At 36.5% G+C, this 25,867-nt stretch overlaps 1 protein-coding gene across 7 annotated transcripts in view; it reads right to left on the bottom strand.

Moving 5' to 3' along the window:
- LOC147845506 (uncharacterized) overlaps positions 1-25,867 on the bottom strand; it is a 99,852-nt gene that overhangs the window by 42,204 nt on the left and 31,781 nt on the right. The window contains exons 1-5 of one of the 7 annotated variants that reach the window (XR_015480424.1): positions 22,945-23,203; positions 10,075-10,282; positions 8,649-8,772; positions 4,575-5,905; positions 3,785-4,520 (exon numbers count right to left, since the gene is read on the bottom strand). Coding sequence is in view for 6 of the 7 variants with exons in the window: in XM_087243951.1 (XP_087100077.1) it covers positions 6,554-6,587; positions 8,649-8,772; positions 10,075-10,282; positions 22,945-23,094 (516 nt within the window). In the remaining variant the exon portion in view is untranslated. Of the gene's footprint in view, positions 1-3,784; positions 4,521-4,574; positions 5,906-6,260; positions 6,588-8,235; positions 8,773-10,074; positions 10,283-22,944; positions 23,204-25,867 lie in introns of those variants that run through there. The other 6 variants (XM_087243951.1, XM_087243950.1, XM_087243948.1 and 3 more) reach the window with 6 other exon arrangements.

Here is a 25,867-nt window from a genome sequence, read left to right on the forward strand (position 1 = left end):
AGTAGCAAAGTATAAAACAGCAATTGTGGGTTTAGTGTAACAGGAAGTAAAACCATACACTATATATGACCTTCACAGATACACACACACCCAGCCTGTGGTTAAAGTGTCGACTATGTTTTCTCACTTTCGTGGAAGTGCAACCAAGCAATCTGAACTCAAAACACAGCAGACTCCTATTTCCTCTCCATATAAATAACTATCGTTGTTGTCGTTTTGGTTTTAAAACAAAAATACACAACTGCATCTTTAGTTTACGCATTAATAAAATGTTTGCAAAGAAACACACTCTTACATTTACTGTATATGTCTATGAGTGTGTGACAGAGTTTAATAAAAGAAAGATAGAGTCTGCAGATTTATTGTTCAATGTCTTCATATACTCTTAAAGAAACACTCCACTTTAAAAAGTTACATTTCTGCCATGAAACTCTATGCACACGCAGACTGATAGGCCACCTTATCTGCTCCTGCGTCACTACCTAATGGCACAGGAGATTGGTTGTCAATGAGCTTCCTCCTCATCAGTTAAAATGCTCCATGTCATTTCATGCTGTTAAAGGGCCATGACACCCCCCACAATCGGTTAAAGTCTACTTCAGAATTTTTTCAAAAGATGCATGAATAATGGGCGTGGAGCTCCGCGAGAATCGGGCAGGAGTGGGCGTGGCCAGCAGGGGAGAAGGGGAGCGAACAACTGTTGATGTCAGTTAGCTCACAAATTGAGAAAAACCGTGAGGAGACGCATGAGTTTATAGTTTACAAAGTTAAAATGCAAAGAAATAAACAGTAATTTAATGCCTTGCTACATTTGTTATTCGTAATTTCATTTACACATAACCACAATTTATATCATTATAAAGATAATCGTGTTCATATAAACACTATAAATGAGGACTTCTCCCTCAATCCCCGGGTCTGAATCATAGATCTAAATGCAGACTCCGTGCATCTATTTTAACCATTAGCCCTGGTGGTAATCTGGAGGATTAGGCGAAAACAGCAGTACGGCCATGTGTCTGAATGTGAACGAACTCCTGATACAAGACAACATCCGCCATTCTTCAATTCTCGTACTGCTCTCCCAACAAAAATGCTTGCATCACACACACAACTTTGCTGTATGATCGGCCCTGACAGGATCGCGGGAAAAAACATGCAACAAACCCCGTGGATCATGGAAACAAACACATACGAGCCTTCATAAACGGCTACTGCGTGCCGTGGGTCCGTGTCTCACAGCTTGAGCTTGGCACTGGTCTGGCAGGTCTGCGTCTGCCTTGCCTTCGGAAAGCGCGTGCTATCATGCTGTCATGAATAATTAAGCAGCCGGCTCTTCTCATAGGATAAGAAAACTCCACTATGAATAATAATGAGAAACAGATGCGTCATCACTGCACTTGCGGTACTTCGCTACGTCGCCGATTTTGATCCCTTCCCAAAAATCATTTTAAACCTAAAAGCTGAAATTAGCTGACAAAAGCTCAAAATTATCCAGTTTTCCCCATAATTAAAGCTGACAGGTGTTAACATTGTCCTAATTGATGCTCAACACACACAAATCTGTTAATATATAAAAAAAAAGTTCTCCAGGGTGTCCTGAACCTTTAAGCTGCAGAGAATTTTTGGAGACCCTCCTCCACCCCAGCTCCACCTGTGTTAGATCTGCTACAGGGGTTACATATACAGTTGAAGTCAGAATTATTAGCCCCCTTTAATTTTTTTTCTTTTTTAAAAATTTCCCAAAATATTTTTAACAGAGCAAGGAAATTTTCACAGTATGTCTGATAATATTTTTTCTTCTGAAGAAAGTCGTATTTGTTTTATTTCACCTAGAATAAAAGCAGTTTTTAATTTATTAAACACCATTTTAAGGTCAAAATTATTAGCCCCTTTAAGCTATATATTTTTTGATAGTCTACAGAACAAACCATTGTTATACAATAACTTGCCTTATTACCCTAACCTGCCTAGATAACCTAATTAACCTAGTTAAGCCTTTAAATGTCACTTTAAGCTGTAGAGAAGTGTCTTGAAAAACATCTTGATAAATATTATATATATATATATATATATATATATATATATATATATATATATATATATATATATATATATATATATATATATATATATATAAGCAATATGTGTACAAATGATCAAAATTAATTAATTGCAATCAAAAAGCGAGACGGAAGGATTTTTAAATGAAATTTAAAAGCACCAAGAGAAGAGCATGACCTGATATGTAAAGGCAGACCATTCCACAGACGAGGAGCTGTGACAAAAACAGCCCTGTCACTGATTTTAACTGTGATTTGGGAACAACTAGCTGAAACTGTTTTTCCGACCTGATTGGCTTCAATGAAGTGTGCCAGTGATAAAGCTCACTGATGTAAGTAGTTAGCAGACCATTCAAACCTTTAAAAACAAATAACAATAACTTGTGCTGAATCCTAAATTATACTGGGAGCCAGTGAAGGCATGATGAAACTGGTAAGATACTAAACATTTTTTTGGTCCCAGTAAAAGCCTAGCAGCTGCATTTTGAAGCAGCTGCAGGCGTACAATTGAAGCCTGCGAAACTCCTGAATGCAAAGAGTTGGAGTAGTCCAAACTGGACATAATTAAAATATTACTGATGGTTTCCAGCTCTTTAAAGGTCAAGAGGCTTCAATTTGGCAATGTTCCTTAATTGATAGAAACCACTTTTGACGACTGAATTTATTTGCTTGTCAAACTTTAACTCAGTGTCAGTGACTTTTTGTGTGACTGTGGACCTTAGGCTTAAACGAATTAATTAATTGTAGATTCACACAGAGGGCCAAACACTAGCACTTCAGTTTTGATTCATTCAAGTGTAAAAAATTACCAGCCAACCATTCCTTAATCTCGTTAAAACAGGTAAAAAAGGATTGTAAAACACACCTTTCTCCCATTTTTATGAGCATATAAAGCAGAGTATCATCAGCATAAATGTGGTAGCTTACATCGTGTTTCTCACAGAAAGAAGCCAAGGGAAGCATGTACAGTTGAAGTAAAAAATATTAGCCCCCCCTTTGAATTTATTTATTTTTTTAATATTTCCCAAATAATGTGTAACAGAGCAAGGAAATTTTCACAGTATGTCTGATAATATTTTTTCTTCTGGAGAAAGTCTGATTTGTTTTATTTCGGCTAGAATAAAAGCAGTTTTAAATTTTTTTAAACACCATTTTAAGGTCAAAATTAGCCCTTTTAAGCTAATTATTTTCTTCGATAATCTACAGAACAACCCATCATTATACATTAACTTGCCTAATTACCCTAACCTGTTAACCTAATTAACCTAGTTAAGCCTTTTAATTTCACTTTAAGCTGTATAGAAGATCAAATAAATCAGTAATTAGAGATACAGTAAGTTATTAAAACTATTATGTTTCGAAATATGTTGAAGAAATCTTCTCTTTGTTAAACAGACATTGGGGAAAAAATAAATAGGGGGGCTAATAATTCAGGGGGCTAATAATTCCGAGAAAAAAAACACTCAGAATGTCCTTATAACACCACAAACACCCTAGCAACCATACAGTAGCATGCTAACAGCTACTAAAATGCATAGCAATTCACATGTACAACACGTTCTGGAAGTCATGCGAAATGTCCCATTACATGCATTGCGACATGCCAGAAATTACTTGGACGTCCTTAACAACGACTGCAAACTCCCAAGGAATGACACAGGTGCATGCTAAAAACAACACCGGAGCAATGCATGAAGAAAGTCACGCAAAATGTTTTAAAAAAACTACTTTACTTAAATCGCAACAAGAAATAAACCACTAAAAGCACTAGCAACTACACAGTAGAATACAAACGAAATACGTCAAATGCACACATGAAATGCATTCAAAAAGTCGATCAAAATGTTTTAATAAACATGGAAGTAACCACTCAGACCACCCTAGCAATCTAGTATGCATGCTAACACCTACTGTACTTACAAACATTAACAACAACACAAGAGCAATGCACCAGTCAAACGCATGAAGAAAGAAACTCAAAGTTATTAAAGTCAGGTGCTATTTTGGGCTTTCCTTCTGGTTTTTGCCAACCCAAACTCAAAAGCTTCCCAAATCCACATGCAGAGGTGTGAAATGCAAACGTTTGCTATCATTTTAAAGAAAATCCTTTGAATTTCCATTAAAAAACTGTTGAAAATGTAAAATAATAACTGTATAGTTGAAGTTTACATACACTGTGTAAAACAGCACATAACCATTTAAAAAAAAAAATCAGATGTTAATGACTAAACTGTTTCTCCTTTAGATAAGTTGGGATTATCACATTTGTTTCTGTTATGCTCAATAGCAAAGTAATGAGAGAGACATTTTTTGAGAAATTGTTATAACTTTTTTTGAAATTCAAGTTTACATGCAATAAGATTACTATGCCTCTGAAAAAGCTCAGATGATGGTGTCAAGGTTTTGGAAGTTTCTAATTTGGCTAATTGACAACATTTGAGTTAATTGGAGGCACAACTGTAGAATAGTAGAATAAAAAACAAGCCAGAACCAACAAAAAAGGCAGATTACAATTAGCTAAATTACACTGGGAAAAAGACTAATATTTGGAGACATGTCCTGTGGTCTGATGGAGCTAAGATTGAACTGTTTGGCCATAGTGACCAGTGTTACATTTGGAGGACAAAGGGGAAAGCTTACAAGCCTAGAAACACCATCCAAACTGTGAGGTATGGGGGCAGCAGCATCATGTTCGTGGGCTGTTTTGCTGCAGGAGGGACTGGTCCACTTCACAGCAGAGATGGCATCATGAGGAAAGAACATTATGTAGAAATACTGAAGCAACATCTCAAGACATCAGCCAGGACATTAAAACTTGGCCACAAATGGGTCTTCCAAACAGACCATGACCCTAAGCATACTGCCAAATTAGTTAAAGTGTGCTTTAAGGACAACAGAGTGAATGTTTTGGAGTGGCCATCACAAAGCCCTGACCTCAATCCTATAGAAAATTTGTGGGCAGAGTTGAAAAAGCTTGTGCGATCAAGACAGTCAACAAATCTGACTCAGTTACACCAATTCTGTCAGGAGTAATGGGTCAAAATCCCTTCAAACTGCTGTGAGAAGCTTGTGGAAAGATACCCAAAACATTTCACCAAAGTTGTACAGTTTAAAAGCAAAGATAAAAAAATACCAAGTAAATGTATGTAAACGTTTGACTGTCTAAAAATCAATTAAAAAAGTTTTAATAATCAGCTCTAATAAAATCACAACAGGAAATGAACAAGACAGAACTCCCTAGCAAGCAAATAATAGCATGCAAACAACTGCTAAAAATACTCCGCCAACTGTGTAACACTCCATTCAAAACATAATGCAAAAAGATGTGTGTGTGTGTGTCTAAAACAGTAAAGTAAAGAGTAAAGGTAAAAAGAAAGCAAGAGGCTGAATGAAGGAGGCTCGTTTTTTATCCTCGCGCTGCAGATGCAGTTTTTCCACTTACAAAGTCGCCATGTAAATAGCAAATGCGCCATGGTGTGACGTAACTGACTCCTAAAGGGAATCAGAAATGAGACTCTATTTGGTTTAATGCACATTATTCTCAAAACACACTCATAACTCATTAAGACAACAAGCACAACCCTGTTAGACCGTGCGCTGGGGCACAAACCGTATTTTTCCATCCTTAAACTAGCAAACGTGGATTCAGACAGTTTTTGCACCTAGATTTTGCTCCTAGATTGTTAAAAAAGAGCCCAGTGTGTACATTTAATGAAGTGCATTTGTGTATTTAGGTGTATGTTATGTCATTGAAGCCCTCAATGGTTGGCATAGTCTCTTCATCTCTTCGTATGTGTTGATTCAAGTCAACTGTTTAACTCTTGGAGACTTGTAAAATGAGCCTGTTTAAAATAATAATACAAAATAATAACAATAAATAAATAATAATAATAATAATACATATTAATAATAATAATAAACAATAATAATAACAAATAATAAAATTAATAATAAAATAAATAATAATGATAATAATAAATATTATTAATAATAAAAAATAATAATAACAATAAAAATGATGATAATAATAATAATAATAATAATAATAATAATAATAATAATAATATTAAGTGGAGTGTTGTTCCTTTAATGGTTCTAAAATCAGTATATAGTTTTGGGTGAATGATATTCTGAAGAAAATGTAATATTTTTGTATTGCATGAATACACGTTGCACATAAACTTTCTTCTGTTCTTTGCATATTTAATCAATTTAATGCATCGTGTTTTTTTCCCCTACAATAACGAATGCTCTGTTTGGCCTCCCGGAGCTCCTTTCCTGTGCGGACTTCCTCCGGCTGAGGAATGCAGCAAACAGAGACCCAGAGAGGAAAGTACATCGGGTCATTATCGCAGGGAACCGAGCCATTTTCGGGAGGGGAACAGTAGCGTGCTGTGTGGACAAGGCCTGCTGGGAACTATGGTTTGTGTTGCAGGAATGCAGGCCTGATTTTACCCGACAACCTTCGGGACTGGGAGCAGTGACTCCTGCTAATGAGCCATTGAGACACGGGCTGGCATGAAACTGCAAAACACATACACACACACACAGAGTGAGAAGGCCTGGATGTGCATGCATGCCTGAGATTGCATTAAAGATCTCTCTCTCTCTCTCTCTCTCTCTCTCTCAATCTCTAATCAGCCCAGTTGCTGAATAATACAAAGCAAACACTGACCTACTTTTACACACAGGGAACATGCGAGAAGCAAAACCTGGACTGGATTAGCTTGAAGCGTTGGATATGAGTGAGAGCGCTGTGAGACAGGAACACACTAATCTGTGTTTGTTGAATGGAGTTGGATGAGAGACAATCAGGCGCAACAGGTTTTTGGAAAAGAACAGAATGCATGTTTTTGTACATTTTTTCAAACAAAAATGTCCCTTTAGGCACTATTCCACACACACACACACATATATATATATATATATATATATATATATATATATATATATATATATATATATATATATATATATATATATATATATATATATATTAAACATGCTTTTAAACATGATGGTCTTCAAAGGCAAACAAAAAACATTTTACCAGACTTTTAATCATTAGGTTAAGGCTTTAAGGGTAATTGTATTGCAGCACACACAGAAATATATAATATAAATACAAAAAACAGGTGATTTTAACATATATATATATACATATTTCCATATAATTTATATTTATTTATATATTCATTAATTAATTTTCTTTTCGGCTAGGTCCCTTTTATAATCTGGGGTCACCACAGCATAATGAACCGCCTATATTTATATATAATTTATATGTATTTTATATATTGTTTAAAATTTTTCAATGTATACAAATTTATTAGATTATTTTCATTTAATATTTTTATATTATTTTTCTATATTTTTAGTAGATTTTTTGCCTCATTTATTATGATTTTCCAGCCTGATGAAACGTAAGAATTTTACATTTTGTCAGTTTAGTGGCTACTAGTTGGCTACTAGCTATTAGTACGAAAAAGTAAGATTTTAAAAAGGAGGCATGGCACCCAACCCCACCCCTAACCCCAACCATCATTCATTCATTCATTCATTCATTCATTCAGTTTCTTGTCGGCTTAGTCCCTTTATTAATCCGGGGTCGCCACAGCGGAATGAAACGCCAACTTATCCAGCAAGTTTTTTACGCAGCAGATGCCCTTCCAGCTGCAACCCATCTCTGGGAAACATCCACACACACACACTCATACACTACGGACAATATAGCTTACCCAATTCACCTGTACCGCATGTCTTTGGACTGAGGGGGAAACCGGAGCACCCGGAGGAAACCCACGCGAAGGCAGGGAGAACATGCAAACTCCACACAGAAACGCCAACTGAGCCGAGGTTCGAACCAGCGACCCAGCGACCTTCTTGCTGTGAGGCGACGTGCTACCCACTGCGCCACTACCTCGCCCCAACCGTCATTGGGTGATGAGCCAATTGTACTAAATTGTACGAATTAGATTGTACAAATCGAATAAGCCACTAAATCAAAAAGTTACGAATTGCCGCGAGATTGCGTTGGATTTTCCATATCTTGCATGGGGTAAATGTGCTTAATATATATATGATAATGTAAACCATAAAGGAACACTCCACCTTTTTAACAGGCTTTAAATAGGAAATTATCAAAACACTTTTTTTTTCTTTTTTTTTTTTACAAAATGCTAATGGTCTAATCTGACTCAATGGATTATGCTAAGCTAAGATAAAAGTGACCCCTTCAAAACAAGAAATCATCTGAATAATTTTTAAAAATGGTTCTAGTCAACTTTTTAACTCTAGGAGACTTGTAAAATGAACCTTTAAAAAAAATAAATAAATAATAAAAAAAGGTGAAGTGCATACTATATATAGCACAGTAGAATATAGCTTTGGTAAACTATTCATTTATGTAGTAAATAAGGCAAAAACCACCCTTTAGGCTCATTCTGAAAATGTAGCCCTATATACATTTTCTGGAGATCATGAATTATGTAGCCGGAGTTACGCATGACTGCATTTCATCTTTAAAATGAACGCTACAGGGCGATATGACGCCATTCCTTTTTGAGATACCAGCTGACCGCTTACCTTTGTATAGACATCTTTCCCGCTGTTATCAGTTTGGTCAGTGGCTTGCCATGTACGTCGGCACACTTAAGACACAGAGAGAGGTTGATGGGGTTTAAGTCCGGCAAAGAATGGCTCCAGAAAGCTGGTAAGACAAAAACAAAAGCCCAAAAATTAAATAAACAAGTAAATAACAGGGTGAAAATATGGTAAAATCTGAAAACGTGGTAAAAAAATCAGGCAAGAGCTTTTCTTTTTCTGGATTGTTTTGAAAACTGTTGATTGGGTTTAGGGATCTGGGTGGGCGCTGGTCAATCGGTGCTTTTGAAAACATTATTGGTTGGGTTTAGGGAAGGAGGAGAGTGGGTCAGTCGATTGGTCAAGTCAGTCAGGCGGTCGACAGCGGCCCCTGGTGGATTTACGTGAGAACAGCAGGTGCGAATGACACTCGCAAGAGAAATTTGACATCTTTAAAAGTGTACACAACAGCCTCTGGTGGATTCTCAAAAACAAAAATGTACCTCAGGGGATGTATTTAGTGTAGTCCAGAAATCTATATAGCGGTAAATTTTTAGAATGAGCCTGGGTTGAATATACCACAATGGTAATGGAATTTCTATCTTTATTTCTTGGAGTGCACAAACAGGTTTAATTGATCTAATCTACTGGATTTTCTTCTCTACACTGTAAAAATATCAAGAAAAAAATAAAATAAAAAATAAAATAAAGCAATTATTTAGCGATTCATGTTTTTATTTTTGCCCTGTTTATTTTTTGCTTTTGAATGTGATGTGTGATGTCATGTGATTTTGATCTTTCTTCCAACTACTTTTAACCTTGAAAAGTTAAAAAAGTGACTTTTAAAAACATCTTCAATAGTTTAAAGTGCTATATTGTCTGTGTTGGTGTTATATATTATGCTACTAAAACCTTTTAATAAGCTATCAGTACAGTTTCTTTTATTTCACAGACGTATTTCTCAATATAAATTATTGCTTGTACATTAAATTATTTTATTATACTACTAAAATGTCAATAAAAGTCACTCTGGTAAACTGTAGAGTTGAGTTTTAACATCAAAAGTCAGAGATTGAGGTCCCATAATGCAATTCACAAAAGTAAATAAATGTAAAACACTTGTGGAATCACAAAATATGGAAACTGTTAATTAACAGATATTTTAACAGTGTAGTACGTGTGGAAGAACTTGTGCTTTTGACAGACTTTATGACCAAAGCCAGCCGTCAGTGGACTGGAGTCAGTCTCTCGCTCCGGGTTTTCTAAGTATTCGTAATGTGATTAAACACGGAGGCACCCAGAATACCACAGGCAGGAGGGCCTCTCCTCTCCTAGAGGCCAGTCTCCAATCCTGCACACACATACACACGCACACACTCACTCGCACACGTCAAAACCATGCATCTGATCCGCACGCTCCATCTTTTACCTCTGCCTGATTTCCATGCAGGAGGTGGGTATTTTCCATTCCATGCCAGCCATCGCTCCAGACAAGACCAGACAGGCTGGTTTCTGGGCTGCCCTGAAGCCAAAACACATCCCTTGATCCAAACGCCACCGCTTGGTTCACGGCTCCAGCTGATTTCTAGTCTTTTAAACTTTTCCGCCTGCCATCTGAAGCTCAACAATGTCTGTGTCTGAGAGACAGAGAGAGAGAGAGAGATTGCTGCTTAAAACAAATCTTTAGTTTGACTAATCTTTAAAAACAAGTTGACAGACTCTTATAGGGCCAATTCACCCAAAAATTAAAACTCTGTCATCATTAAGATTAGAAAACGTTATCCATCACTGTTCGAGGAAACTTTTTTGCAACAATTGCACATTGCAAATTACTTATATGATAAATTGTTACACAAAAAAATACCACATTACAGTCCAACAACACTACATGTGCCACAATTGCACATCACGAGCACAGTAAACGGCTGAGCAGTAAAAACAAGTACAAAAACTAAACATACAAAGCACACCACTTCGTTAAAAAAAGACAGCAGTTTGAATAAACCATACAATCTCAAGACAATTCGTAACTTTTTGATTTAGTGGCTAATTCATATGAATTTGTTCAATTTAGTACGATTTGACCATCCCCCAATGATGGTTGGGTTTAGGAGTGGGGTTTGATGGCTCGACTCCTTTTTAAAATCGTACATTTTGTTACGACCGAAGTCGTATGAATTATACCAGTGGTTCTCAAACTGTGGTACGTGTACCGCTAGTGGTACGCAGGCTTCCTTCTAGTGGTACGCGGAGGAATGAAATATGTCATGTACATGCTACACACATTTCAAAATTGATCAAAAATGATGTATATAATGTGCCATATATGACATTTAGCCTATATTTCTGAGGTAATCTGCCACGTTTTTTAACTTTGCAGAGTTGTAGCTGCTTTACTGGGCCTACTACGCTACTCTATTTCAATACTGCTCATTTTGGTGGTACTTGAAGAGACAATTTTTTTCTGAGGTGGTACTTGATGAAAAAAAGTTTGAGAACCACTGAATTATACAAATTAGCCATTAAACTGACAAAAGGTAAAGTAGTTACGTCTACTCAAGCGATCAGGCTGCAGCTTTATAAATTTCTCTGTGTAACACGTACATATAGAAATGACATATGCAAATGACACCACTTCATTTATATATATATATATATATATATATATATATATATATATATATATATATATATATATATATATATATATACATACATATATATATATATATATATATATATATATATATATATATATATATATATATATATATATATATATATATATATATATATATATATATTATAGTTTTTTTTTAGCTATAAGCTATAAAAACAATTTACAAATAAAATATACATATGTATATGACTAATATAATCTAAATACTATGTATGTATACATATTTATAAACATATATTTAATAATAATAAATAATAATCATAATAAATTTTGCAGTACTGGAAAGCCATTCGCTGCGTAAAACATATGAGGGAATAGTTGGCGGTTCATTCCGCTAAGGTGACCTGATAAAAATGAGTCTAAGCCGAAGATAAATGAATGAATAACAATAAAGGAATATGCATTTATGTGTTTTAATTACCTTCTACAATATAATCACATTAACTATACATACATTATACATTTACCGGCCACTTTATTAGGTGCAACTTACTAGTACCGGGTTGGACCCCCTTTTGCTTTCAGAACTGCCTTAATCCTCCATGGCATTGATTCAACAAAGTACTATATCCCTGAGAGATTTTGCTCCATATTGACATGATAACATCACACAGGTGCTGGGGATTTGTCAGCTGCACATCCAAGATGAGAATCTCCCGTTCTACCACATCCCAAAGGTGCTCTATTGCATTGAGAACTGGTGACCGTGGAGGCCATTTAAGTACCGTGAACTCATGGTCATGTTCAAGAAACCAGTCTGAGATAATTCACCCGGTGTGGTCTTCTGCTGCTGTAGCCCATCCGCCTCAAGGTTGGACGTGTTGTGTGTTCAGAGATGCTCTTCTGCATACCTCGGTTGTAACGAGTGGTTATTTGAGTTGCTGTTGCCTTTCTATCAGCTGGAACCAATCTGGCCATTCTCCTCTGACCTCTGGCATCAACAAGGCATTTGCCCTCACAGAACTGCCGCTCAATGGATATTTTCTCTTGTTCAGACCATTCTCTGTAAACCCCAGAGGTGGTTGTGCGGGAAAATCCCAGTAGATCAGCAGTTTCTGAAATACTCAGACCAGCCCATCTGACACCAACAACCATGCCACGTTCAAAGTCACTTAAATCACCTTTCTACACTATTCTGATGTTTGAACTGCAGCAGATCGTATTGATCATCTCTACATGCCTAACTGCATTGAGTAGCTGCCATGTGATTGGCTGATTAGAATATTGCATTAACAAGCAGTTAGACAGGCGTACCTAATAAAGTGGCTGGTGAGTAAACATTAAAGCCATATCCTAATTGTTTTTTTAAAGGCTGATAAAAAGGTTTTTGTTTGCTTTAAAACAGAGTTTTGGTTTCTGGTTGGAACAAAAGACCTATTAAGGGACCTTCTTACTGGGCTCATTCACAAAGTATACGTCTTTACTTCTAAAAACACGAGACACAATGCTTCGGACTGCTTTAAAAAACAAAGTACAGTATCAGACACAGCCACTGAGTACTTGTAAACAAAAAAAAAAAAAAAAAAGTTGCATCAAAACCCCACCTCCAAGCTCTTCTGATTGGTCCACTGCTTTGGAACTTACAGTGATGAGCAGCCCTGCTTTTGAAAGTTGATCTTTTAACTTTACACGGCATCTAACAACATGGGTCACACTTTATTTTGATGGCCTACTTGTTGAATAGAAGTTACGTAGCATCTACATGCCATCTAATTCTTATTAGATTATAAGTTGACTGTTAGGGTTGGGGTTAGGGTTAGTGTAAGTTGACATGTACTTGCAAAGTTTCTTATAGTCAGATAAATGTCTGTTTAGCAGCCGTATCAACAGATTTTAAGCAGACAGTCTACTAATACTCAAATGGACCATCAAAATAAAGTGTTGCCCAACATGGTGCTCATGTCACAAGATTGAACGTTATGATTACAAATGTCTGTCAAGCACGTTTACATTAAACACTAATCGAAAAGTAGAGCATTAGAAAGGAAAAATGCATTTTACTATGCCCCTCCTATGCAATCCTCGAAACAGTCAGTTCATGTAGCAGTGCGTGACTGTCAGCTGACGCGCTCCATACTGATAAATAGGCGCTGTTTCCTAAATGGATTCTATACACGCAATTTAAAGCGGAACGAAAGTCTAGGTATCGGGTATGTGTTTGAACAGATATGTACACATAATTAATAATAATAACATCTAAAGATGTCGATCTTGGTGGAGTTTATTTTTTTCTTTGTGAAGTTTATTTATAGACAAATTTCGAGAGGATCCCGTGCTTATGATTGTTCGCAGCTGTTCCAACTTTAGCTAATTACTAATTATCCTATCAGACGGTCCTTAACTCACTATAAATAACCAGACTTTTCTGATCTCAATATCTTCGTCTTGAAGAAACCCCCCCCACCCAACCCTACTTTCCCTCCTTTCAAACGGGCATCTCGGTGGCCAGCGATTAGCGCTGTTGCCTCACAGCAAGAATGCCCCTGGTTTAATTCCTTTCCAAACCAGACGGCATTTCTGTGCAGAGTTTTCTCGTTCTCCCCGTGGTCGCGTGGGTTTTCCCCGGGTCCTCCGGTTTCCTCCCACAGTTCAAAAACAAGCACTCTAAACAATTAATCAAAATACATTAGCTAACCTCTAAGTACACCTTTCAGTATACATATCAGAGACTTAGCTATAACAAGCAAGAAGGGGAGTCATCGAGATCTACCTGAGCTCAAACTCCCCTCTCGCCTTGCAACGGGAGGGAGCCCAGGGCTGGAGGATCTTATAAGCTCAGGGCTCTCTCCCGGGACAGCACGTCAAACTAGCTTTACTATCAATCATCAGCTAAGTGTGAACTCTTGAAATTATGTTGGGCATGTCCCTTATTTTCACATGTTGACAGGTATGCAACTGACATTCGTAGTAAGAAAAATATATACACTACTAAAGTCAATGGCAACCGGTTTTCAACAGATGAATGAAGGGTTTTGGAAACATGTAGGGCTTCCCCTGACAAAAGATGTTCCTGGTTGACTAATTGCTTAACATGAACGACTACAAGTCAACAAGGAACATCTTTAGTCAAAGGCAGTGCTACATTTAGCCTCCCTCCACTTTTTCCAAAACCTTTCATTCCACTGTTGAAAACCGGCTGCTATTGACTTCCATAGTATTTTTTTTATCCTACTATGGATGTCAGGTACTGTCTGCTTATTTTTGTGTAAAGTAAAAGGTGAATAAATGTTCATTTTTGGGTGGAATACCCCTTTAAGGGTCTAAATGATGGAGTGAAATGCTGAATGAAAGCATTTTAAACAGTGCGGTCCATGTGATCATGAGATGTTTGCTTTAGAGCCAGACATCAGACGTGACTCAAAGCATAAATGAGACCTTTTCACCTCTCTTTGAATGAGAAACAAAGACAATCAATGAGCTGCTGACAGATCAGACTATAGGAAAGAAATGTTCGCTTTTTTCCTAGACGACAATGAGAGAAATTGGATTTAAAAGCACAGAAGTCTGTGTGTTTATTCTGAAAAAAAGGACTCCGGTAGGCTAATAGAGTTTCATATGAGATTCTCAACAATATTTCAAACTCAAACAAGATCTTTATACATGAGCTCAAATATTTTTCATCAAAAGATCTGCTCTCTGGCTTCATTTTTATAGGAATAATTTATATGATTACATATGAATTAACTTTAACTGGATGACTATTGGCGACTCATTTTACTCTATGCCGGATTTTTATCCCAATATTCCGTCTGGAGACTTAGTAGATTTGTCATTTGTTGTTATGAAAGTGTTTTTAACTTCAGACTATAAAACTTTTTTCATTCAACATGCATCTCCTTGCACATGACTATTAGAACGTTTGTAGCAATCATAACAACTAAATAGTCTGGTAGTTGATGTCCAGTTTAATTTATTTACCAAGTGTATGATGTCTAGTGTTTTAAAAGTACACTCCACTTGAAAATACCATCTCACACAAAAGTTACCAAAGAGTTTCAATAATTTTCCAGCTCAGGCTCATTGTGCAAACGTACCCCAGTATACACTTCTAGAGAGTTAAAATTATTTAGCTAGAGCTACGTATGGCTTCATTTTGTCTTTAAAACGAATGCTAAGGTGTGGTACGACACAGAAAATGGTTGTGTTTCTTTTCTCACGACCTCCATGCGGACAGCTTTACCCCTGTTATCAGTTTGCCCAGTAGCTCGCCGTGTATGTCAGTGGACTTGAGATGCAGAGGAGTTGACAGTGACGACTGGATTCGAGTCTGGCTAAAAATAGTTTTAGACTGGTAGGTAAAAAAAAACAAAAGGCAAAAAATAAAATAAACAAGTGAATAACAGGGTGAGAACGTGGTAAGATCTGAAAACACGGTAAAACTTGGGCGAGGGCTTTTCTTTTTCTGGATTGCTTTTGAAAACACAATCGGTTGGTAGGTCAAGCTGTGCTTTTGAAAACACTATCGGTTGGGTTCAGGGAAGGGGGTGGGCAGGGGTATCGGTCGATCGGTCAGTCAGTCAATCACAGTCAGAAGAGAGCAGCCTCTACTGGACGTATGCGAGAACAGCAGGCACAAATGGCACTTGCGAGAAAAATTTGACATCTGAAAAAGCGCACACTGTTAAAAGCGGCCTCGTTAAATTCATGAAAACAAAAACTGCAAAAAACGTACCTCCTGGGACGTATTTCACGTTCTCCAGAAATGTCAATTCGGGTACATATCAATAATGAGCCTGCATTGTAATGTTCCTATTTAACTTCTTAATTGTCACCCCATTATATTTTAGTTCAGATCTGAAAATATAACTTAAAATATAAAAAAAAAAATGTAATTATAAATGTGTATTAAAAAATGTGACCTATAAGGGGTTAAAGCGGGACTCTTCTGCAGCCAAGGTATGGCAGCAAAGTTCCTCGAGTATTACGCCAGAATGAGAGTATAGTTCCTAGGTATTTCAGCTTAGAAAATAGCAAATTTTCATTTTAAGTTGTTCTTAATATGCAGAAGTATGAAGAAGTACTTTTAATTTTTCATTAACCTGGGTCAAACGCTTTCGGTGAACTGTATGCTATTTCAAAATTGGCACGTTTAAGGTTTGTTTTCTTTAAAAATCATCGTCACTGGCTGATTGATATACAATATAAAGTGGGTCTCCAAATGTACAAGAAGCACTGCGGTAAACAACATTTTCCCTCCCCAAGTATTTAAAATATGGACATATTCACCTTATTAAATTGAAAAAAAGTCACACTACCGTTTACACTACCGGAAGTTTATCGGTATGGGAAGAAACACAAGCTGTGCATACCCCCTTACCAATGTAACTAAAGAACAATCGAGCTTTAAATAGTAATTATCAAAACCCTTTGGTCAATTTTGAGTGAGATGCTAATGGTCTAATGCGACTCTATGATCTATGCCAAGCTAAGCTAAAAGTGCTCCCGCCGGACCAGGAGATCATCTGAATGAAGTAAATAATTGTAACACTAAACTGTTTAACTCTACAGAGGCAGTAAAATTAGCATAAAAAAAAAAAAAAACATTTAAATGGTGTGGAATGTATTCCATACTTTAAATACTGATTCCAAATGGAAGCTTAAGAGAAACATCTGAGATTTCCTAGGAAGTAAAATCCTCGTTTTTAGGATTCATTAAAAGCTTTGGCAATTAAAAAAGCAATACATGCACGGAAATTCTTACATATCATCCATTAGAGGCTGGAAAAAAAAAAAAAAACTTATTTAGGCATTGATGGCTCCAACAAGAACCTGTACACTTCAAAAAAGTTATGATGATGGGTTGTCATAACCCAACTTTGGGTCAAATATGGTCAAACCCAACATTTAGGTAATAATTTGCAACTATATTTAAATGATACTTTTTAACTCAGCAGTTGGATATTGTCCATATTTGACTCAACGTTGAGTTTTGACAGCGTAACATTTAAATATGGAAAAAGCATAATTAGTTTTCAATGAATCTTTATATTACAAAAAAATGAACAAATTGGTTGCAATAGGAGACCATATGGTTTTCTTGGAATCTTTTTATTCAAATCGATAGGATATACGATTACAAAATAGCAAATTGGACTCTATAAAAGATTTGTGACATGATGTGCACACTAAAATAACTAAAATCATCTGACTGGATAGATTCAGAGCCTGAAGCAAAAAAAAAATCTGAGGTTGTGCCCGTCATGCACTTTAATATTCCTTGTCAAAAATCTGCCAACTCTAACTGCCCACAATCTGCAGACTGGCTCTAATAACTTTGATTCATCCAGACTGCAAGAAAAAAAAAGTGCAAAAGATTTGCAAAGCATATTCCAGCTTTCACATCACACATAGCAGGTCTGAAAAACAGCAAATTACGAGCACTAAAAATGTCTGTGCAAGGAAATAAACATGCATAACAAAATTATATATTTATATATATATATATATATATATATATATATATATATATATATATATTTATATATAGGGTGTAACGATACGCATATTCATATTGAACCGTTTGGTACGAGACTTCGGTTCGGTACGCATTACAAACCGAATGATTCAATTCAGACTAAAATCTAAAAAGATAAAAGGGAATAAGTACAAAATATAATGTTTTCAGTGCAGCAACGCTCAACATGGCATCCCAAATGACGTGGCAGACAACATGCTGCCTTCCCCGCTGTCATGTTAAACAGTAGACCATCGCTTTTGAACTCAGAATATCACTTTATTAAAGCATGCACTCATTAGCAATCTTGCTAGCTTCGGTGTCAGCCTGGCTGCTTGTGCTGGCTCTAACCCCTGTTGCCCCAGCAACCCTGGACCCCCGACACAAAAGAGTCCACCTCCAAACACGCGCTACACTAGCTTGCAAAATGGGGAGTAACGTTAATGTAATCCTAGACCTCCCTAGTCTCCCGGAAGACTGCTGGATGCCCGCAACGAATGATAATCTTCTGGAAATCACACGTCTCCCCCCGGTCCTTAAATATGTCGCACACTCCTCTTTACTGATTCTTTCCCAGCTCTTCAGGTACTTTGGGCACAACCAACACAATCTCACGGCAATTCGTAACTTTTTGATTTAGTGGCTTATTCGTATTCGTACGATCTAATTCGTACAATTTAGTATGACTTGCTCATCCGCCAATGACGGTTGGGTTTAGGGGTGGGGTTAGGTGCCACGCCTCCTTTTTAAAATCATACGATTTCATACGACTGAATTCGTCCGAATTAGCCACTAAACTGGCAAAACGTAAAATACTTACGCTTTCTCGTGAGATCAGGCTGGCACAACTCATCCCCGTCGGTCAGGTACATCGCACACACACGCCTTCACCAACTCTGAGAGATCTTAATCGGTAGTGAAAATCTCGCGTTTTAAGAAAATGTTAAATGTAATAGAGTCCCTTCATGAGCCCATTTCAGTCAGACAATTCCTGCTTTCAGATCCACTGAAATGGCAGGTGAACATCAAATCAAGCAGATCTGTGCTGTCTGAGGAAAAGTTGGACACTCATCTTTCTGAAAATAAAAAAATACTTAAAAATAGATTGAAACTCCATATAAAAACTAAATTGTTCTTTTCTTTTTAGTTGTTTAACTGCTGCAATATTATATTTATTTTTTATAAGCAGCTTTTTGGTTGAGTATAAAGAAGGATTTGTTTTATTATCTGTTAAGCAGAAACCCCGGAAGTATAGCTCTATCACTGTTTAAAGCAGGGGTCACCAATCTCGGTCCTGGAGGGCCGGTGTCCCTGCAGGGTTTAGCTCCAACTTGCCTCAACACACCTGCCTGGGTGTTTCAAGTATACCTAGTAAGACCTTGATTAGCTTGTTCAGTTGTGTTTGATTAGGGTTGGAGCTAAAATCTGCAGGACACCGGCCCTCCAGGAACAAGTTTGGTGACCACTGGTTTAAAGTAAAAGAAAAAAAAAAACAGGACCATACTTTTATGATGTTAGTTTTAATACATTAGAAAATTAAATCAGAGAAATCCTCTGGCTTTTTTCTTTTTTTGCTGTATCGAAAACATACCGAACCGTGACACCACTGTATCGAACCGAACCGTGAATTTTTGTGAACCCTTATACAAATATACACACACACACACACATTTAAAATATACTTTATAATATTATAATTTACTTTAGTTTAGGTCACAATTGATGGTATTAACATTTAATTAACCAACACTGCTAGCTTACTAAACTACTAGTTATTTCTTTATCTATAGTTAGTATGGGGTTGGGTTTAGGTTTTGGCTACTATTTGGGATACAGAAAAGGATTATACTTTATACTAATAAACAATTCATATCTTAATAACAGGCAGGTAAAAAGCCACTAATAAGCATGACCTTATCAAAGTCTTAACCGCTTCTCCTAGACAGCAATAAAAAACATTTGGCAAGCATATGGAGGCTCCTGAACCCCGTGAGACTTTTTAGTGACCTCTGAGCAATAAAACCTGACCCTTGAAAGTAAGCGAAGGAGGTAATACGGGGTGTCACGGGTGAGACAGTAAATGATATGCTCTGGCAGGACAGCGGGTCTCTAGGTTTAGTCTAAACCGGGCTGTTGTGCATACTTACAGAGAACCCATCTTCCTGGTAACACACACACACATAGTCATACAGCTGTCTTTATGGGGACTTCCTATAGACGTAATGATGTTTATACTGTACATACTGTATATTCGCTCCTTCTACCCCTAAACCAACCCTCACAGGAAACAATCTGCATTGTTACATTTCTAAAATACTTCAGTCAGTGTGATTTATGAGCCGTTTTCATCAAGGAGAAACAAAAAAAGGTCTTAATGTCAGAATTTACTAGTATTACTATACTTGTGTGGACGTTTGGTCCCCACAACATGATGAATACAAAGTACACACACTTCAGGGTTTCATATTTTATGGGAACTCTTTATAGAAGTAATGATTGCACAAACTGTATATTCTGTCCTCTCCCCCAACACTACTCCTTAACCCAAAACATTCTGCACTTTAACATTTTTAAAATACTTTGTGTAATTTATGAGCTGTTTTCTTCATGGTGACAACAAGGTGATTAATACAAGGACTACACGTGTACACACACACCTATATATATATATATATATATATATATATATATATATATATATATATATATATATATATATATATATATATATATATATATACATACACACACACACATATATATGTGTGTGTGTGTGTGTGTGTGTGTGTGTGTGTGTGTGTGTGTGTGTGTGTATATATATATATATATATATATATATATATATATATATATATATATATATATATATATATATAGTTGAATTCAGAATTATTAGCCCTCTTTGAATTTTTTTTCTTTTTTTAATATTTCCCAAATGATGTTTAACAGAGCAAGGCAATTTTCACAGTATGTCTGATAATATTTTTTTCTTCTAGAGAAAGTATTATTTGTTTTTTCGGCTAGAAATAAAGCAGTTTTTAATTTTTTAAACACCATTTTAAGGACAATATTATTAGCCGCTTTAAGTTATATATTTTTGATAGTCTACAGAACAAACCATTGTTATACAATAACTTGCCTAATGACCTTAACCTGCCTAGTTAACCTAGTTAAGCCTTTAAATGTCACTTTAAGCTGTATAGAATTGTCTTGAATAGAAAATACTGTCATTATGGCAAAGATAAAATAAATCAGTAATCAGAAAAGAGTTATTATTATGAAAAAACTTCTCTCCATTAAACAGAAATTGGGGAAAAATAAACTGGGGGGCTAAGAGACTGACTTCAACTATATATATATATATATATATATATATATATATATATATATATATATATATATATATATATATATATATATATGTAACAATGCAGATTATTTCCTGTGAGGGTTGGTTTAGGGGTAGAAGGAGCGAATATACAGTATGTACAGTATAAACATCATTACGTCTATAGGAAGTCCCCATAAAGACAGCTGTATGACTATGTGTGTGTGTGTTACCAAGAAGATGGGTTCTCTGTAAGTATGCACAACAGCCCGGTTTAGAATAATATTTATATATATATATATATATATATATATATATATATATATATATATATATATATATATATATATATATATATATATATATATATATTGTTACGTCCTTTTTGATGTTAATATTAAGCTAGGAGTAGATGACATAACATAAAATAGTTTAATGTGTGTGACAAGCGGATGGAGAATATCACTGCAATTATTTATCGCCCATACATCCAATGAAACCAGTGAAAATATATTATACAGTGAAAGAAAAATATTTACAATGATTAAATAATGAATTACCTGGGGGGAGAGGAAGTAGCTGAATGTGCTTAAATCAAAGAAATAAATATAACAAAACTCAGTAACTGTTTTCACCAAACTAAACTAAATATGAAAAGAAAAGCATGAAAAGAAACATCTTCAACGTACCAAACGTCTTAACTAAACTGCTCTAACTAAAAACAAAACATACAGAAAACAGCACATTCTCCTGAACCTGGTGAACTAATACAAAATATCAATCTGAGTGTTGTATATGTATATCGCGCGACTAACTCACTCCTACACCTCTCCGAGGCATCACTCAAACATGTCAGTTAACTGGACAATTTCACAAGCATTGTTAAATCGCAAACTTTAGACAAGAGTATAAAACAAGCAAAACACATTCTCTCAGACTAGCCCTCGCAAGAGAGACTGTCCTCACAGAGACCCACAGAAAGAATAAGAGCGAGAAGTGGCGAGAAGGAAAGAGACAGAGAGAGAGAGAAATCGCCATTGCAGTTTGGGCTCGGCTTTTAACTGCTACGCCAACCAGCGATTGGTGGCGCAAACCCAGCGTCAGCGGCCAACGTCATCAGCACGAAATGCGGATCCTCCAATGCCGTTCGTACCTGTAACACATGCATGAAACGACACACCCACATACAAACGAAGGCACACACTTATCCAAAATACGTTCTGCAAGCGAACGTTACATATATATTATAGGTGGGCATAGATCATTTTTTAAAAATCTAGATTAATCTAGATTAAAATGGTTTATTTGGATTCTGCTGAAGGCATTCAGATTATGTGTGCTACCCAAATAATAAGTCTTTGAGAACGGGTTTCTCAAGCCAGGTGGCGCATTAGACCAGGGGCTCAGCTCCTGTTTCCAAAATGCATCAGAAACTGCTTGAGTAACTGTTCTCCTGTGATAATTGGTGATGAAAATAAATGATGTTCAATGAGATGTACTTGTGTTTACTAACTGTTTATTCAGGTAAACAAATTTCTCTTTGTTTTTCACTTCGGTTTACACACAACTCATTAATGCTGCCCCAACACAAATCTATTAAGTTAACTTAAATAATTTAAGTAGATTTAACATAAAACAATTAAGTTGTCCCAACAAAAATCTCCAGAATTGTAATTTAGCCGATTTTACTCAAGTAGTTTAAATGAGCAGGACAAATGAAATGTTTTGATTACCAGAGCCTTTAAACTGAAGCTTACACTTTTATTTGTTCATTTAAACAAAGGTGTGTCTTGCAGTGAACTTATTTAAGAAAAAGTACTTAATCTTTTTGTTTTACCTTCCTGCAATGGTTAAATATGGACAGAAGCAGAAAGCCAGGAAAGCGGCGTTCCAGGACAGGAGGCCCGAAGAAGGGGGAGAGCGTCCCAGAGGCCTCTGGGGGTCTGGAGATGTGGGATATTTGCTTATTCACGCAGAAGAAAGACATCACAGCCAAACGACCGGCCTTTCATCCTGACCAAAGCCATTTAGTCCTGCTAATGGAAATGGACAGGACAAGAAAGAGGCTTTTAAACCAACTTTGAAGAAGGATTTGTGTACATACAAAAAGATTAGTCCTCCTGTGAAATTTTTCATATTTTTCAATTGTTTCCCCAGGTAATGTTTAATGGAGTAAAGTCATTTCAAACCAATTTTGGATAAAATTTAGCTTTTTATAATATTTATAGACCCAAATGTAACCCAATGTTTGAGTTTGTCCATATTTTTACCTAATTAGAGTTCAAATAACCCAGCATTAATTCATTCATTTATTTTCTTGTCGGCTTAGTCTCTTTATTAATCCGGAGTCGCCACAGCTGAATGAACCGCCAACTTATCCAGCAAGTTTTTACACAGCGGATGCCCTTCCAGCTGCAACCCAACTCTGGGAAACATCCACACACACACACTCATACACTACGGACAATTTAGCCTACCCAATTCACCTGTACCGCATGTCTTTGGATTGTGGGGGAAACCGGAGCACCCGGAGGAAACCCACGCGAAGGCAGGGAGAACAGGCAAACTCCACACAGAACTGCCAACTGAGCCGAGGTTCGAACCAGCGACCTTCTTGCTGTGAGGCGACAGCACTATAGTACCTACTGCGCCACTGCCTCGCCTAACCCAGCATTTATTATAACGTAAACTCTTTTATTATTATTATTATTATTATTATTATTATTATTATTATTATTATTATTATTAATAATAATAATAATAATAATAATATATTACTTTTCCAATTGCTGTAAAACAGTTAGAAGTCATTTCAAACCAACTTTGGTTAAAATATGGATAAAACCAAATGCTTTTTATAATGTACAGACCTAGATTCAACCCAATGATTGAATAGGTGCATAGTATTACCCAATTAGACTTGAAATAACCAGCATTTGTTTAGAGTTTAGACTTTTTCCAATTGCAGTTTAACTGCGAGAAGTCATTTCAAACCAATTTTGAGTAAAATGTAAAAAGTTATGTTTGGGTTTGTTAATATCTTTACACAATTAAAGTTGAAATAACCCAGCATTTTTAGAGGGTAGACTCTGTTTTTTATTGTTGTTGAACAGTTAAAAGTTATTTTAAAGCAGATTAACAGATAAAACTAACTGCTTTTGTATCATTTATAGACCCAAATTTAAACCCAATGATTGGGTTTGTCCATATTTTTACCCAATTATAGTAGAAATAACCCAGCATTTTTTAGATTGGAGACTCTATACACTTTTTTTTACTATATTTCCCATATGATGTGAAGTTATTTAAACCAATTTTGGGTAACGTATGCAAAAACCAACAGCTTTATAGGCCCAAATTTAAAACTAATGTTTGAGTTTGTCAATTTTTTTACCTAATTAGAGATAAAATAACCCTTCATTTTTAGAGCATAGATTCTTTACATTTTCATTATATTTCCCAAGTGATGTGTAACAGTGAGAAGTAATGTCAAACTAATTTTGGGTAAAATATAGATAAAACCACCTGCTTCTGTATCATTTATAGACCCATATTTTACCCAATATTTGGTTTTGACCATAAATTTGCCCAATGTGTTTAATTAACCCAACATTTTTTAGATTGTAGGCTCTTACACATTTTTTGCTTAAAATTTTGCATAAATTAAAGATAAAACCAACTACTTTTTGCATCTTTTATAGACCCAAATTCAACCACTTGTTTGGATTCGTCCATATTTTTACCCAATAACAGTTGAACCCAGCATTTTTAAGGGTGTAGACCAGGGGTCTCAAACTCGCGGCCAGCGGGCCATTTGCGGCCCTCAGTGCAATATTTTGTGGCCCGCGCCGACCGCTGTACACTGACAGAATCAGCGGAGCGGGGAGAGAGAGCGCTCTCCGCTCCGCTGATTCTATCCGTACACAGAAGTCACTGGCATTCCCCGCCCGCCGTGTGAACAAAGGGGCAGGGATGCCGGTGACGTCACCACGCACCCCGCCCCTTTGTTAGACGCTGTGACGGGCGGGAAGTGTTAGGAGGGAACTCGCGCCGGCCAGAACCAAGGTAAGCTGTTCCCGCCCCTGCCTGCCACTTAGCTACCTATCTGCAGCCTGCCACCTACCTAGCTACAGCCTGTATTTTAAATATATTATAGGTAGATACAGACTGGTACAGACTGATGTGACTGGAGTGGGGTGGGGGTGTTTTATTTATACATATATACGCCTTTTTTTTAGGTGAGGGAATGGAAGTTTTGAGTGAGTTCCCCCACTTTTTTCTGTGTGAGAAGTTATTCTCCACCTTGAACTTCAATAAGTCAAAGTATAGGTCTAGACTTAATGATGATCATCTTCAAGCCATACTGAGGGTCTCAACTGCTTCCGCTCTAAAGCCAAATGTGGTTCAGATTTGTGAGAAGAAGCGCTGTCAAGTCTCTGGCAGCAAGGAGTAGACAAAAGATGCCATGTTCAGAAGAACTGTTCATAATCTTCACTCAATGTTCTATTAATGTTCAGGACACTTCATGTGCAGAAGAAATAATTAAAACTGTTAATAATGACATTTGAGGACTTTTTTTGTGTGAAATCCCTTATGCGGCCCAGCCTCACCCAGAATTTGCCTCCTGCGGCCCCCAGGTAAATTGAGTTTGAGACCCCTGGTGTAGACTCTACAAATATTAGGTGAAATGTGGATGAAATGAACTGCTTTTTATAGAACTTGTAGACCCAAATTTAACCAAATGTTTGGGTTTGTCCATA

This window comes from Danio rerio, chromosome 3 (genome assembly GCF_052040795.2).
Source record: "Danio rerio strain M-AB ecotype USA chromosome 3, GRCz13ab, whole genome shotgun sequence".
Classification (NCBI taxonomy): domain Eukaryota; kingdom Metazoa; phylum Chordata; class Actinopteri; order Cypriniformes; family Danionidae; genus Danio; species Danio rerio.